This window comes from Diadema setosum, chromosome 12 (assembly GCF_964275005.1).
Source record: "Diadema setosum chromosome 12, eeDiaSeto1, whole genome shotgun sequence".
In the NCBI taxonomy this organism is placed as follows: domain Eukaryota; kingdom Metazoa; phylum Echinodermata; class Echinoidea; order Diadematoida; family Diadematidae; genus Diadema; species Diadema setosum.
Window position 1 is genome coordinate 10,781,574 of NC_092696.1, and position 16,696 is coordinate 10,798,269.

The 16,696-nt window shown below is 40.8% G+C and overlaps 2 protein-coding genes across 2 annotated transcripts in view; both read left to right on the forward strand.

Moving 5' to 3' along the window:
• The window catches only part of LOC140236354 (uncharacterized), a 66,111-nt gene extending 60,424 nt beyond the window's left edge, over window positions 1-5,687 (forward strand). The window contains exons 72-77 of the mRNA XM_072316310.1: window positions 223-539; window positions 1,007-1,342; window positions 1,747-2,093; window positions 2,525-2,847; window positions 4,147-4,451; window positions 5,680-5,687. Of these exons, the coding sequence (XP_072172411.1) occupies window positions 223-539; window positions 1,007-1,342; window positions 1,747-2,093; window positions 2,525-2,847; window positions 4,147-4,451; window positions 5,680-5,687 (1,636 nt within the window). The remainder of the gene's footprint in view (window positions 1-222; window positions 540-1,006; window positions 1,343-1,746; window positions 2,094-2,524; window positions 2,848-4,146; window positions 4,452-5,679) is intronic.
• Window positions 5,688-5,851: 164 nt separating this feature from the next.
• On the forward strand, window positions 5,852-12,444 carry LOC140236355 (scavenger receptor cysteine-rich domain-containing protein DMBT1-like). Its single transcript, XM_072316311.1, has 8 exons — window positions 5,852-6,077; window positions 6,615-6,827; window positions 7,288-7,616; window positions 8,337-8,662; window positions 9,309-9,629; window positions 10,436-10,740; window positions 11,272-11,598; window positions 12,095-12,444. The coding sequence occupies exons 1-8, from the start codon at window positions 5,852-5,854 to the stop codon at window positions 12,442-12,444; spliced, it is 2,397 nt and encodes a 798-aa protein (XP_072172412.1).
• Window positions 12,445-16,696: the final 4,252 nt, after the last annotated feature.

Here is a 16,696-nt window from a genome sequence, read left to right on the forward strand (position 1 = left end):
GAAGTTAACAGTACATAAACCGTTCTGTTCAACGTATTTGATAAGAAAAGTAGGTATATGAACTTTCCTTAAAATTTCTGTCATTTTTAAAAATGTTTGTATCGAGGAATTGAAAACTGGAGGTTAAATAAGTTTCCGAAATACCTGGACTTCATGTACAGGCCAACCTATCACTGTGCAGCCAGTCACCCCGACAGAGGCACCAGAATCTCCTCCGCCAAGTACCCCGTTGAGGGTTCGACTTGTCGGTGGTCCAAGTAACAGAATTGGGCGTGTGGAGGTTCTCTATCGGGGCCGTTGGGGAACAGTCTGTGATGACCAGTGGGACCGCAGAGATGCAGCGGTTGTGTGCAGGATGCTTGGTTTTCCCGCTGCAACAAGAGCAGTTAGTGGCGCTCGCTTTGGTCGAGGCCAAGGTCGCATAGTCCTGGACAATGTGCAATGTCAGGGAAGAGAACAGAATTTGGCAGATTGTAGGCACAACGGATTCTTTCAACACAACTGTCGACATACCGAGGATGCTGGTGTGGTATGTGCAGGTGGGTTTTTATACTGTATTTGATATAAAGGATATCAACGATAAACCTTCAATTCGAAATCTAATTACTCTGATAAACTAGAAAGTCAAAAGTAATGGCGTTGCTTCAGTTTATGATTTCCTGCATAGGCGATATTTTTAGGTGACCAGAAGGTGAAAATATCGAAAAAGAAAGATGAATATATAAAATCGCAAAGACTTTTTATAAGAGAAGACAGATCTTGATAGATACCTCGAACGCAAAATATTTATACCTGCGCAACCTAGTCAATACAATGCAACAGCACATATGACAGTGATGATCCCTGCAGGAAGACTACTTCTTATACAATCCGAGACTGTCTAATATGTAGCATATTAAACTAAACACGGCAATTTGAATTATCCTAAAGGTAAATTAGTGTATTAAATATAATTTGTCACAAAGACGGCAAAAAAGTGAGAATAATTGGGCTATTATCTCCACAGCATTACCGTCACCTAGTCCGTCGAGCGCCCCATCCCAGCTTCGGCTTGTCGGTGGTTCCAATGACAGAGAGGGCCGGGTGGAGGTTTATTACCAGGGTGCCTGGGGGACAATCTGTGATGACCAGTGGGACAGCAATGACGCCGAGGTGGTTTGTAGGATGCTGGGCTATCCAGCTGCAGAACGGGCCATTGGTCAGGCTAGCTTCGGTCAAGGTGTAGGTCGAATAGTCCTTGACAATGTGCAGTGCCAGGGAAGTGAAGAGAGACTGGTAGATTGCCCACACAATGGATTCTTTCAACACAACTGTGGACATCACGAGGATGCTGGCGTCTCATGTCGAGGTAAGGTGCAAAGCTTCCAGCAAGCTTTTTGGCTCTTACGTAGCTAAAGAAGCTTGTATAATTAGGGGAGCAACCCCGTTATCCAATATATTTGCTGGCTTGATTTGACCTTGTAGAGAGAGAAAGGGTTTTGTGAGATTGTGGAAGAGCTCATGTTTGAATACATGGAAAAGCTTGCAAATGTGATGTCAGTGATAAGTGGAAATTAGGCAGTCATTACTCCTGTCATGATCTTGAATTGACAGTGTCAGAAAACTTTGATGAACTTGTGAAAATTGCAGGAAGAGTCTGATCTGTGCTTGAATTTGCTGTATCTTGAAGCTGTTTCTTTCCTTGGATTAAAGAATGCGTATCCAAGACGTGATGAGATGAGTATTATTGGGCTATCATCTCCACAGCCTTACCGTCACCAAGTCCGTCGAGCGCCCCATTCCAGCTTCGGCTTGTCGGTGGTTCCAATGACAGAGAGGGCCGGGTGGAGGTTTATTACCAGGGTGCCTGGGGAACAATCTGTGATGACCAGTGGGACAGCAATGACGCCGAGGTGGTTTGTAGGATGCTGGGCTATCCAGCTGCAGAACGGGCCATTGGTCAGGCTAGCTTCGGTCAAGGTGAAGGTCGAATAGTCCTTGACAATGTGCAGTGCCAGGGAAGTGAAGAGAGACTGGTAGATTGCCCACACAATGGATTCTTTCAACACAACTGTGGACATCACGAGGATGCTGGCGTCTCATGTCGAGGTAAGGTGCAAAGCTTCCAGCAAGCTTTCTGGCTCTTACGTAGCTAAAGAAGCTTGTGTAATTAGGGGAGCAACCCCGTTATCCAATATATTTGCTGGCTTGATTTGACCTTGTAGAGAGAGAAAGGGTTTTGTGATTTTGTGGAAGAGCTCATGTTTGAATACATGGAAAAGCTTGCAAATGTGATGTCAGTGATAAGTGGAAATTAGGTAGTCATTACTCCTGTCATGATCTTGAATTGACAGTGTCAGAAAACTTTGATGAACTTGTGAAAATTGCAGGATGAGTCTGATCTGTGCTTGAATTTGCTGTATCTTGAAGCTGTTTCTTTCCTTGGATTAAAGAATGCGTATCCAAGACGTGATGAGATGAGTATTATTGGGCTATCATCTCCACAGCATTACCGTCACCAAGTCCGTCGAGCGCCCCATTCCAGCTTCGGCTTGTCGGTGGTTCCAATGACAGAGAGGGCCGGGTGGAGGTTTATTACCAGGGTGCCTGGGGGACAATCTGTGATGACCAGTGGGACAGCAATGACGCCGAGGTGGTTTGTAGGATGCTGGGCTATCCAGCTGCAGAACGGGCCATTGGTCAGGCTAGCTTCGGTCAAGGTGTAGGTCGAATAGTCCTTGACAATGTGCAGTGCCAGGGAAGTGAAGAGAGACTGGTAGATTGCCCACACAATGGATTCTTTCAACACAACTGTGGACATCACGAGGATGCTGGCGTCTCATGTCGAGGTAAGGTGCAAAGCTTCCAGCAAGCTTTCTGGCTCTTACGTAGCTAAAGAAGCTTGTGTAATTAGGGGAGCAACCCCGTTATCCAATATATTTGCTGGCTTGATTTGACCTTGTAGAGAGAGAAAGGGTTTTGTGAGATTGTGGAAGAGCTCATGTTTGAATACATGGAAAAGCTTGCAAATGTGATGTCAGTGATAAGTGGAAATTAGGCAGTCATTACTCCTGTCATGATCTTGAATTGACAGTGTCAGAAAACTTTGATGAACTTGTGAAAATTGCAGGAAGAGTCTGATTTGTGCTTGAATTTGCTGTATCTTGAAGCTGTTTCTTTCCTTGGATTAAATAATGCGTATCCAAGACGTGATGAGATGAGTATTATTGGGCTATCATCTCAACAGCATTACCGTCACCTAGTCCGTCGAGCGCCCCATTCCAGCTTCGGCTTGTCAGTGGTTCCAATAACAGAGAGGGCCGGGCAGAGGTTTATTACCAGGGTGCCTGGGGCACAATCTGTGATGACCAGTGGGACAGTAATGAGGCCGAGGTCCTTTACTGCGTGAACGCGTCTTATATTGTGGTCATACCCAGAAAACCACCCAAACTGTTCGTGAACCTCCCAATACAATGAAAGCTTTTCTCGCCCTTTTCCGCGGTCTAAGATATGGTTTCCACTTTATCTAGTTATTGAATATCAAGCTGACGTGTTTTCTAATGTACTTGCGTGTAACGTCTAACTTTCTGTCTATGTCATGTGTGCAAAACTCCTGCCTTTTTAGTAATACAGCTAATGGTCATTTAAAAGAGATAATGATCATTTATTTCATTGATCATACAATTTCCATGAAAGCAAAGCTTGGCATTTTACCTCCCTTTTTACACACTACATGTCCAAATTCAGAAATCTACAGACAGAACATAGGTTTGGGGGAAAAAAATGTTTTGTGAAAAAATGACTACGTTGTTGTCTCATAATAATGTGACAGATAGAAGTTTTCCGACATGGCACGTTACATAGTTAAGTTCTCTATCATGAGAATGTAGATACCTTGGTAGATAATTTAATCGATACATGATTTCCAACCCAATGTGATCATAAGAACGCAGCCCACTCCATGTGATATCCTTTGGAGGGAGATTATTTTCTGCTTTACTTAAGATTCGATAGTGCATTCTGACTAAGTTTACAAAATACCTGCATTTCATGCACAGCCCGACGTATCACTCGCCCGCCAGTCATCCCGACAGAGACACTTGAAACCAGTTCAGCAAGCACCCGTAGAGAGGTACCAACATCTCCCATTCCAAGCACCCCGTTAAGGGTTCGACTTGTCGGTGGTCCAAGTAATCGAATTGGGCGTGTGGAGGTTTTCTACCGTGGCCGTTGGGGAACAGTCTGTGATGACCAGTGGGACCGCAGAGATGCAGCGGTTGTGTGCAGGATGCTCGGTTTTCCCGCTGCAATAAGAGCCGTTGATGAGGCTCGCTTTGGTCGAGGCCAAGGTCGCATAATCTTGGACAATGTGCAATGTCAGGGAAGAGAACAGAATTTGGCAGATTGTAGGCACAACGGATTCTTTCAACACAACTGTCGACATAGTGAAGATGCTGGTGTGGTATGTGCAGGTGGGTTGTATACTATATCAAGGATATCAAAGCCAAAACTTTAATTCGAAATTTGCTCTGACACAACAGAAAGACAATAAAATGGTATTACTGAAGATCTGGCACAATAGATTTTTTTTTTTTCATCACAATAAATTGTCGACATTTACAAGATGCTGGTTTTATATGTGCAGGTAAGTTCAAAAGCTTAAAAAAGTTTGTCTTAACAAAATCGAAAGTCAGCAAACATTTCTAATGCTGAAAATGAAGACTGTTGTGTAGTATAATTTGACGACCCGAGAGCCTGAAAGATAAGATAGTCAAAGACTGCGATATATTCATAGAGGGTGAAATCATGATATTATAGTATTACACAGATAGAAATTCATAGGGAAATAGTGTGAAGCTCATTTTCCTTTATACATTGATTTTATTTCCACACTGGCTCCAATTCCCTCAGACACTGGCTGCTCATTCACAAATCCATGCATCTTAAAGCCTTAAAAACAGTTACATTACTAACAGGATACATGAACATACAGTAATATATGCACAGATTATAATTATGAAAAATAAAAACACAAGACAACATCAAGAAAGGCAACATTAATACTTGAGTTCACAGGAAACAAATCACAAGCTCTATACCCATCCGCCCTACGCACACACGAATAACTCTATCAAAGATCATTTATATTTGTACTTTCACACATACACACACAAACACACAAAGAACAATTCCATTTACACCATACAAACACATTTGATAAATGTACGACTGAAAACAGAGCTATTAGAGGGCGGTGAGTTGGCTCAGTCGGTAGCGCGTCTGTCTCACGATCACGCGGCCTGGGTTCGAACCCGAGTCTGGACTGAGCAATGTTGTGTGTAAGCATACCGTCCCCTCTGGCAAGAGGCAAAACACTCTGTCCCTCGGATAGGACATAAAATGGAGGTGCCGTGTATGAGAGAGTAACAACTCATGCACGTAAAAGATCCCGCTTCATTTATTCATCGCAAAGAGCAGGGTGTTTAACCCGGTGAAGTGGTCCCACCTCACATCCAACTGGATCCCATGGAAGACCAGCTTAACGTAGCTGAATATGGGCTATCCAGCCATCTCTCAGATTGAAAAATGAACAAACAAACAAATAACATTCATATATTCAACTTAGATCTGATGAATCTTAGTTCCCTTCATCGAGGACTGAAAAAGTTGTTCAAAATGTTTTGTTTTTCTAATTTCTAGCACACTAAACTCTTTGAATTATTGTTAAAGAAAGTAGTTAAATCTGCAACGTATACTTTTCATTATCATTGTGTAAGCTGGAGAAAAAAAAAACGGAAAGGACAGATTTAGCGCAATTAAGAAATAACTTGTTATAATTGCAGAGACACCTGGTACTGGCTGGCCAGGTGCCATGTTCCAAATTCGGCTTGTCGATGGGTCTAGTTCCAGAGAGGGACGTGTTGAAGTCTACTACGACGGTGCCTGGGGAACAGTCTGTGATGACTACTGGGACAGGAATGATGCCGAGGTGGTTTGTAGGATGCTGGGCTATCCAGCTGCACAACAGGCCATCGGTCGAGCTCGCTTCGGTCCAGGCGAAGGTCGCATAGTCCTTGACAATGTGCGGTGCCACGGAAGTGAACACAGACTTGAAGATTGTACACACAATGGAATTTTTCAACACAATTGTCAACATTCAGAAGATGCTGGCGTGATATGTGAAGGTAGGTTGGAAAGCACCATCAATCAGGCCAGAAAAGTTGAAATTCAAGAGGTAACGGATATAGAGAAGTCGACTCCTGAATGGCTTGAAGTTATGTGGAAAAGTGCGTTAAAATTTATTTTAGTAATAACCTTCATATACGTAGCGAAGAGGGTTTATATGATATAAAATAAAATAATAATAATAATAAACCATATTTATATGGCGCATATCACAAAAATAGATTAATGTCTCTATGCGCATTGAAGGAAAAAGGAACTAATAAATAGAAATAAGGAAAATAGACATGTGTGAGAGAGAGAGAGGAGGCAGAACAAGATGAAGAGTGACAGAGCTGTGACAAACATTGCTTAGTTTTAAACCTGGTCCACGGACATGTTAAAAAGATATGTTTTCAACAAACGTTTAAAAGCAATATGATAACCATCATTCTTTTTCATCATCTTACCAGAGCTAGCAGTCACAGACCAACCAGGCGAGGCTTTCAGGGTTCGGCTTGTCAGTGGTTCCAATAACAGAGAGGGCCGGGTGGAGGTTTATTACCAGGGTGCCTGGGGGACAATCTGTGATGACCTATGGGACAGCAATGACGCCGAGGTGGTTTGTAGGATGCTGGGCTATCCAGCTGCAGCACGGGCCATTGGTCAGGCTAGCTTCGGTCAAGGTGAAGGTCGAATAGTCCTTGACAATGTGCAGTGCCAGGGAACTGAAGACGGATTGGCAGATTGCCCACATAATGGGTTTTTTCAACATAATTGTCGACATTCGGAAGATGCTGGCGTGATATGTGCAGGTAGGTTGGAAATTGGCATTAAAAGGTGCTATAAGAAGACCACGTAGACAGCCTAATCAATGACACAGATCGTGGATGAAAAGACTACTGCGTGATGTAGGCCTGATTAAATCTTGAACTAAAAAAAAAAAAGCTTGAAAACCAAAAAACAAACAAAAAACAAACAAACAAAATATATCAAAACAGAATAAATGAAATCACGACAGATAGTTGACCTGGATTTGATGGAAAAGGAAAAGAGTTTGGTATCCTTGGAAAAGTAATTCGTGTTAATAGAAAGGGGAAAATTGCGTGTTTAAACGCCTACACAAATGTTCTTTTATCACTGCAGAGACGCCAGGCACTGGTCTGCCAGGGGCCCAATTCCAGGTTCGGCTTGTCGGTGGTTCTAATTGCCGAGAGGGACGGGTAGAGGTTTATTACGAGGGTGCCTGGGGGACAATCTGTGATGACCAGTGGGACAGCAATGACGCCGAGGTGGTTTGTAGGATGCTGGGCTATCCAGCTGCAGAACGGGCCATTGGTCAGGCTAGCTTCGGTCAAGGTGAAGGTCGAATAGTCCTTGACAATGTGCAGTGCCAGGGAAGCGAAGAGAGACTGGTAGATTGCCCACACAATGGATTCTTTCAACACAATTGCTTTCATCATGAGGACGCTGGTGTCGTATGTCGAGGTAAAAAACCCAGTGTCCCAAAAGACTTTACATTGCATTGCAACAACAGGCCCTGCATTCAAATGCCTGGTAAATGTATAGCTCTAAACGTTTGTAGAGCTATGGACTGCTCATGAATTGTTGTTGATCTCCTCCGTTGGACATCTGTTTCTCAAACTCCTTAGCCAGCTAATTTGAAATAGAAACCCGCAATCGTGTTTTATTATTTTGTGATCAATTTGAGAAATCTGTCTATGCGTTTTCAGTCATTTTCATTTAAATGCTCTAATAGTCTTTTCCTGTAATAACCAAACACTTTTTTTTTCTAGAATAAACATCATATTTGTCTAAAGTAGGTAAGTATTTAGCTTTAAGTAGTGTAAAGAGACTTATGAGTACAATAACAACAACAACAACACTTACATACGCTGGAGTAGGCAGCGATATTCAAGTAATTCAAGTGATAAAAAACTTTCATAGCGGATGGTGATTTTTTTCTGATTTGTTCCGATGAAACAAATGTAAAAAGTCCCATCTTGGTCTTTCTTAATTGAAAAAAAAATATGCATTAAGATTCGCAGTTGTCAGTTCAGTTGGGAGAAAATGATAGTTTTCTTTATTGAAATTACTCAAGGATATCATGGCTTCAAAGGGTGGCGAAGAGTGTTGTATCATGAGCGTGTGCATCTTTTAAACCTACAGGTGTATCGCTGGACGCCACTAGCGAGCCTACGAGTCCTGTTCCGGTCCGCCTTGCAGGTGGTTCCATTAGCAGAGAGGGGCGTGTGGAGGTGTACTTTAACGGTGCGTGGGGAACCGTCTGTGATGATTCCTGGGACATGCGAGATGCGTATGTCGTGTGCATGATGCTGGGATACCCTGGAGCCGAGGAGGCTTTGGGGGAGGCAGAGTTCGGAAAAGGAGAAGGGCCTATTGTCCTCGATGATGTGGAGTGCATTGGAGGCGAAGAAAACATAGCGGACTGCCCACACAGTGGCTTCCTCACCAATGATTGCGTGCATTTAGAAGATGCCGGTGTACGGTGCCAAGGTGAGTGCTATTTTGTGAATATTGTATTTTCATATTTAGTCGACAGATAACATGTACGTCAAGTTTATTTTTGTTTGTATATCAGTCATGAAATAGCGTGCAATGCGTTTACTATGTGCACTAACGTAACAACAGATTCTTTATTTAACTTTGTGTATTTCACGAAAAAAAAATTGCATAACGTCCTTCAAATCTTACGGTCGCCCTTAGAATATCACCCCCTGCCTTTCTTACACTCTCGCAATGTCGCCACCCCTCATCCTTATACAGTGGTTTTTTTTTTTTTTTTTTGTGTGTGTGTGTGTTTTGCCAAGACTTCAGTCCTGTTAGTGACTACGTACATACGTTGTTACGGGAAAGCTCGCTCCCTCAATTTCAAATCATATACTCGTTTTCCTAGAAGGAAGCATAAAGTCCTTTACAGTTGATCTTGACGTTAATATTACAGTTTAGCCCGTGCTTTCACAAACACAACATGCAGGAGAACATTGATATCAATTAACCTCAATTAATCTCAATTAGCCAGAAATGTAATGCTTTCTATTAACAGGCTATTTGCCCGGACAAAAGCTGATAAATTGTTATTTACAGAAAGAGTTTGCACAAAAAAATTCAATCTATGCAGAAGTACCGTCCTTTGTCCTGCCGAGTAGCCGGCATCGTATTCGGCTCGTCGGTGGCTCAAGCAGCCGAGAGGGCCGGGTGGAGTTCAGCCACAATGGTGTCTGGGGAACCATCTGCGACGACGAATGGGACGACCAGGATGCCAATGTGGTGTGCAGAATGTTGGGTTACCCCGGGGCGGAGGAGGCAATGGGACGGGCGCACTTCGGTAGAGGAAGCGGACCTATTGTCCTTGACAACGTGAATTGCCGCGGGAGTGAAGGAACCGTTGAAGAGTGTTCACATGCAGGATTCCTTCAACACGACTGTTTACATCAGGAAGATGCAAGTGTTCGCTGCACCAGTAAGTCTGAAGGGGAACAACCCCATGTTAATTCAGAGCTGGGCATTGAAACTGAAGCAAGGGGAGTATAACTGACAGACAATATTCAAAGCTGGACAAACAGAAAATGAGACAAGTAGAAATTTTTGGGGGTTGGGAAAATCGAAGAGCCCTGACTTAAATATACATTAGTGTGCTGAAGAGGGAAATGTTTCACTCGCCATAGAAAAATAAAATCAAGTTGTTTCAATAAGCTTGATTGGGATAGATATCGGTTATTTCTTGAAATGCTGATGTGGTATATTGTTGTATTGTTTTCTATGTGTAGGCTTAAATCGTAGAGCATACTTGATTGAAACAGGAATTTCAAAAGTTTGTGTCCAAATGGCATGTCAAGCTGTAAGGTGATGACATTACCATGTCACTCATGTGCATACTCATACCGACTGTTTAGAAATTTAAAAATTAGTTTTATTTGAATTAGAGAAATATCATATCTTTACAACTTCCATCATCTTTATTCCATGCTGGTGAAATTTTGACTGTTATTCTTGTCGGATTTTAGTCTTTCTTTTCTGAATGAATATCAACTGGTCCGGGTGTCTCCTTTATTCCGAGCTGGTTTCTAGGGAAAGAAAACAAAAAACAAAAACATGACTTGATTTTTATCTCTTTTTTTTTTCAAACAAGTCTAGAAGAGATTAAGCAACATGTTAATTCTGTAATGTTACCTTATTATGAAAACTGTTTTCCAGTGAATATATAGTTTCCAAGAAATTTACTTGTCGGTCATGTCACAGATATGGCGTCAGCAATCGATTTACAGCCAAGTCAAGGTCTTCGGGTTCGGCTTGCCGCTGGTTCTCGCGACAGCGAGGGGCGTGTGGAGGTCTACTACAACGGCGCCTGGGGCACTGTCTGCGATGACCTGTGGGATATCAGAGACGGCGAAGTTGTGTGTAGGATGCTGGGCTATCCGGCTGCCGAGCAGGTCATCGGTCACTTCGGTCAAGGGCAAGGTCGCATAGTCCTAGACAATCTGCAGTGCCGAGGGAATGAAATGAATCTGGCAGATTGTAGTCACAATGGATTTTTTCGGCACGACTGTGAGCACCACGAGGACGCGGGCGTAGTTTGTCGAGGTAAATTTTATACGTCTTTATGAAAGACGCAATTTTGAAGAAGGGCTTTTCAAAACATAGTGGTAGGTGTACACTGCCTCAGAGTACCTATTTCTAACATGTACTTGATAGGAATAAGTAATTTGTCGACAGACTGAACACCAACCCTTATCAGCCGGATATACATAACTGTCAATCTGACGTCATGGATTCTAGTTGCGAGTTTGTTCAATTTGTCTTCCTCTACAAATAAAATTTGGATCGCAACAGATTAGCAGTGGCGATATTAACAGATTTCATTTGTAGAGGGAGACATGTTGAAGAAACTCACACCTGAACCTTCACCCCTCTGAATAATGCATTTCTTTCATTGGTTTTAGTTATCTTGTTGCGATTATGCACTCCTTTGCAATGCATCCCATCATTCATGCCTGCTTAAAAGTATTCATCGCCCTCGAAACGATCGCGTAAAACAAATCATGAGATAATTTTCTTTTATCAACCTCACAGAGGAGCAAGCTGCTCCCAGCATATTGCCACCACCGGGTCTGCCCCATCCTCAGATCCAGGTTCGACTCGTCGATGGTTCTAGTGACCGAGAGGGGCGGGTTGAGGTTCACTACGACCGCGAGTGGGGAACGGTCTGTGACGATAGATGGGAACTCATCAATGCCAATGTAGTGTGCAGAATGCTGGGCTACCCTGGGGCAGAGCAGGCCTACAGTCGAGCGCATTTCGGGCCGGGCCAGGGACCCATCATTCTTGATGACGTGGCCTGTCATGGGGACGAGGAAAGCCTGGCACAATGCTCACATAGCGGGTTCTTCCAGAATGACTGTTTGCACGAAGAGGATGCTGGAGTTCGCTGTCGCGGTAAGCCGAAAACTTAGTTTCTAGTTTTAGTTCAGTTTGTACGAATGAAATCATTAATCATTAATCATTACAAGTTTATTGCAATATTTAATATTATGGTCAAATGAATATTATTATTATTATTATTATTATTATTATTATTATTATCATCATTATTATGATTATACATATTATTACTGTTATTCCTTTCTTCTATGCGAAAGAAACACATACAAACATACCATAAAAAAAATAATATTTTAAAACATTTTGATATTCAAGGACACTAAACCAAGGAGGAAAACATTAATGGACTATAACTAGACAGCTGTAACAATAATACATGGATTGATCTTATAGGAGCGGAGCTTTCTAAATATACGGAAGGTAAGTGCAAACAAAGTTCCATTTGTATAAAGTAGTTGTTGTTTTTCAAGTCTGAGTCATATGGAATTTTATGGATCCCTATTCTATAGTCATAAGCCCTAATAACCAGACCTCACATTCTTTATGTCAGATAACGCGCTACCCGGCAATCAGACAAGAATCCCGCTACAGGTTCGACTCACCGGGGGTCAGAATGAGGAGGAGGGGCGAGTGGAGGTGTACTACGATGGCATGTGGGGTACGGTGTGTGACGACCTCTGGGACATCCGTGATGCGGACGTCGTCTGCAGAATGCTGGGCTTCTCCGGGGTGCGCCACGCGTACGGCTTGGCGATGTTCGGTGAAGGACAAGGTCCTATCATCTTTGATAACGTCGAGTGCGTAGGAAGTGAAGAGAGTCTTGCCGAATGTTCACACACAGATTTCCTATCGCACGACTGCGTTCACGCGGAAGACGCCGGTGTGGCGTGTTGTGACTAGATAGATCTAAGTGATAAAGCTCTACAAGCATGCGTTTGTGTTCTTTCTATATTATTCTAAAATACAGTGTTATTTTGCATCAGAAATATGATAACGGTTCTTTGAAGTGACTTCAAAATACTGAAGTGAAATTCCAGGTATCTTCACTGTGAACAAAATTTAGAGTAGAAAAACAGAGCAGAATAGAGAAAAAAATAACTGTTTTTGTGAAAACGTGTTATCAGCACTTTTACTTGCATGTGTATTTTATCACCTTGCTTTGGAATTCTTCAGGAAACCGAATGCTATTAACCGCGGTCAGCGGTGAAGTTTCAAAATACATCACAAGCATATTTCTATTTTTGTCATTGAATTTTTCTTTTTCTCAAGCCACAGACGGTAAAAGTAACCATGCTTTCACAACATGGTAGTCAGGGTACCACGTCAGGACTCTCGATATGGATCTGCAATCTTGCGTAAAGTGATGTGGTTTCACAAGAATGGGGTATTAAGCTAACATCTTGAGTACGAATGGTACCGATAAAATATCATACTGGAATTGAAAAAGTCACAACATTTTAAATTCTCCGTCCATTGGCACTCCCAGCGAGTCATTCTATAGGTCTGTAATACACCAGGCGATTGATGCGGTCCCCTCTTTCTCAGTATATCTTGTCGAGAAATGATATGGCCGGAAGTACATGTTAGATCTTGCTCATTGTTTCTTGAAATGTTAGATTCGTCTTTGTCCTTGTGTTAGCTTGTTTTTCTCACAAATTTAGAACTTCAAAATCTGCCGATGTCATTTCGTTACATACTTCCAACGTCATATTACATTATTTCTTTCGGTATATATTCTGTGAGTGGTATGCGTTCATTTGTCTCACTGCGTTGTGATTTGATTCTCGGGGCCCGAGTAATAAAAGCTGTGCTTTTAATTTATATTTTCCCCGCTTTGAGTGGTATGATTGCGACTTATTTACCGTCTATTACAAATGGTATTACGTTATTAGAATTTACGCTTTGATTATGAAAGATAAAATGAAATGTATACGCGTTTCTGTGTTATTATTATCACGGTAACTCATTTGTGCTTGGTTCGCTGTTTTGTGAACACAATTTAATAGCATGTCAAATCAATTCAAGTATGACATTTCAAATAATTGCATTTACTACTATCCTGCTAAAAGCCTACACAGTATTTTCATGTGCCATTACTGCAAATGGTCTCAGTTGATGCTATTCACAGACCACAGAATACCAAAAAGAAGCCTAATAACAAGGGAGAGTGACACATTTTCATCGAGTACATTACGAGTTACCAGCTGGTTACCGAATTAGAAGACGGTGCAAGGAAAGAATAAGCCAGTTCCGGGTTCCAGTTTGTGCATGGGCAGAAAAAGGTAATTTGTACCGAGGGAAAGGTTGGTTTTTAATTTCACTGAGATAAGCATCTATAATGCTATGATTATTCATGGGATCCTTATAAATGGTGCCAGCCAGTACATCCACCTGACAGCAAGCCTGGTATTTGGCAATGTTAACAGGAAAAAAAAAAATGGTTAATGTATTCAAAACAGCACAATGAAATAATTGCTCCCCAAAGTGTTGACGAACCATTCTGGTCACTTTATCTACACAGGTTCATTCGTTGTTAGAATACGAGTTCCATAAATTGCTATGTTGGGCAAGCTGCTGCATTATGTCACTTTGAATTGAGTGAAGGGCCTAATCAACTGAGGTCATTATTACCCATGTGCACAAGAGCTATCTCCGAACTGGCTTATTCACTGTCATCTGCCGTGCGGTCCATGGCAAATAAAAGTCTATTGTAAAGAATAGGCGTCAAATCTTTTCAATTGGTACTGTAGCTTGAAATATTGACTGCAAAAATCATTTTTCTTTAAGTAGTACATGTGTCTTAGTATGTTCTTGTTTGGAATCCAGTTGAAATTTGTGAATTGTGAGTTGTTATTAATTCTATATCAAGAAAGGGCAGACAGATTTATATGGTGATATATTGGGAGGAAGGTAGATAAAGTGTCACTACGATATCACGGTTGCAATTTCTTGGTCTTCGATGCAGGCTTAAAAATCCCATTTGTTTTACAGGATAACAGTTGGTTGTTTTGGGATGAAATCGAAGATAACTTTTTTTTTTTTGCTTGAATATGATATGCTTATACACATGCGTATGTATCCACCAGATTTTCTGGTTATTGTTTAACTCGAAATCATGATATTGGGCAACAGGAATAAAGGGTGTAAGTATCAACTATACTCTACATTATGTCGTATCGCGCGTTCTCTTATGTCTTTTAATATTTCCAACAATTTGCTTCCTGTATATATATATATATATATATATATATATATATATTTATTTATTTATATATGTATATATATATATATATATATATATATATATATATATATATATATGTATGTGTGTGTGTGTTTGTGTGTGTGTATGTGTGTGTGCGCTCCTGTCAAAACCAACAGTTTATTTTTTACACAAATATTTGGGCTCCTCGCACTTTATCAGGTGCTCTTTTTTGTGAGAAAACAATAGGAGGTTATCATATTTACAACATCGTTACCAACGGACGATGCGTGCTTAAACGTATCTGTTATTGACAGCATGAGTTGATTTTGTTTATTTTTTATATTATAGTGCCAACACGTAGACTACAATTGACTCATATGTATATGTATGTAGATTGACATAGACATATAATATACATCATCATGCATAAAACTTTGGTTCAATAAACCATAACATTCACTCAGCAAACCCAAACTGATCGCAATTGATCATAAATTTATGATATCAACTTCATTTTTGTAAGCTCTAACGGACTCACCTGTCGCAAATTTAAAAGACTAATTCCTGCGCAGCCTAATTTTCATACCCTTTATAAAGTAAGCAGTGCTCATTCCAGTTATTTGCAGACTTTTTGGTGTCATATGAAAGATGAGACCATAAGCTATCCATACATGTAAACCTTTCCCCCAGAATCATATACATGTATTTCTTATTCGGCAGCCATTTCAAAAGTGTATAGTTTTTTTTTGGACACCCTGTATATAATATGCATATATATATATATATATATATATATATATATATATATATACATAGAATATGAAAGTACCGCTAAGAGTGGTGTTCTTCCGTTCGTATGGTTGTGGCACTAGGAAGATATGCAAAGAAGATGCAAGGGCATTTATTTGTGAAAACTCTATATTTTTCGACTTGCTGCTTTAAAAATGCTACGTTTGGTACCATTCCCACTATGAAATGAAAATGATAATTATGCAGTATTTGCTTTCCAGTGGACCTTTGTATTTAGCAATTAGAGCGATTACACAAATTGGGGCTTTCCCATCCAGCTACGGCAACACCGAAAAATTGATGAAAGTAATTGAGTTGACTAAAATAACTAGTCATCTTTTTGCATTGCTTGCGATGAATTTCCGACCTTTGTCGACCTTTGTGATATTTTAATGATACATTTTTCTAATCTAATTTATCACATTTTTAAATATACGACATAACCATACACTGAGTAAATCATACTTCAGAATGTAAATAAAGGACAACGATAGATTTGCTATTTGTATGCAGTTAGAAAAGGGGCTGTGTTTACATTTCGATGAACAAAATAAAAGACGAAAAAGGTGCTCATAAGTCAAATCAATCATGATTTGAAAGCAGACGCGAGTATCAAACTCGTCGCTTTCACATGAGCGTGGTACATGGTACAGTACAGATTACAAGTATGTACTAACACTGACTAATGTACGTCAAGCCTTCGGACAACATTCTATAAATCATTGCTCGGTAGCTATATTCATGCCACAAACAATTATGAAATATATCATTGTACTTAACAGCGGCCATCCTTTCATTCATCAATACAATTATTCATTAAGTTTGAGCCAAAAATACATTTGGGACACACATCTAGGTATCGATAAGTAATAAACATTATTGAACATGCATTATGCACAGACTAAGCTTAAACTAATATTTCCAAATATAGAATGATTTACAACATTATTCTAGAGTATATCATATTCAAAATGGAAAATCAAGAACTGTGTTCATGAAAATAGGCTCAAAGTTGCAGGTCTTTACCGGTTGATTCGAATTAATGAAATGTAGTCAACCCTGCTGGAAAGGACACAGTGTCCCACAATGCACTGTGTTCTAATGTGTTCACAACGTCGGCAATGTGGAAACTCTCAAATCTTTCAGTGTGAAGACAAT

What these genes read in the sequence shown, in the direction of transcription:
- LOC140236355 (XM_072316311.1), top strand. Translation starts at nt 5,852, where the DNA reads ATGTTCCAAATTCGGCTTGTCGATGGGTCTAGTTCCAGAGAGGGACGT. An exon ending in TTCATCATGAGGACGCTGGT is followed by an intron (nt 7,617 to 8,336) that starts GTCGTATGTCGA and finishes GCCACTAGCGAG; the next exon opens with CCTACGAGTCCTGTTCCGGT. An exon ending in TGCTGGAGTTCGCTGTCGCG is followed by an intron (nt 11,599 to 12,094) that starts GTAAGCCGAAAA and finishes TCTTTATGTCAG; the next exon opens with ATAACGCGCTACCCGGCAAT.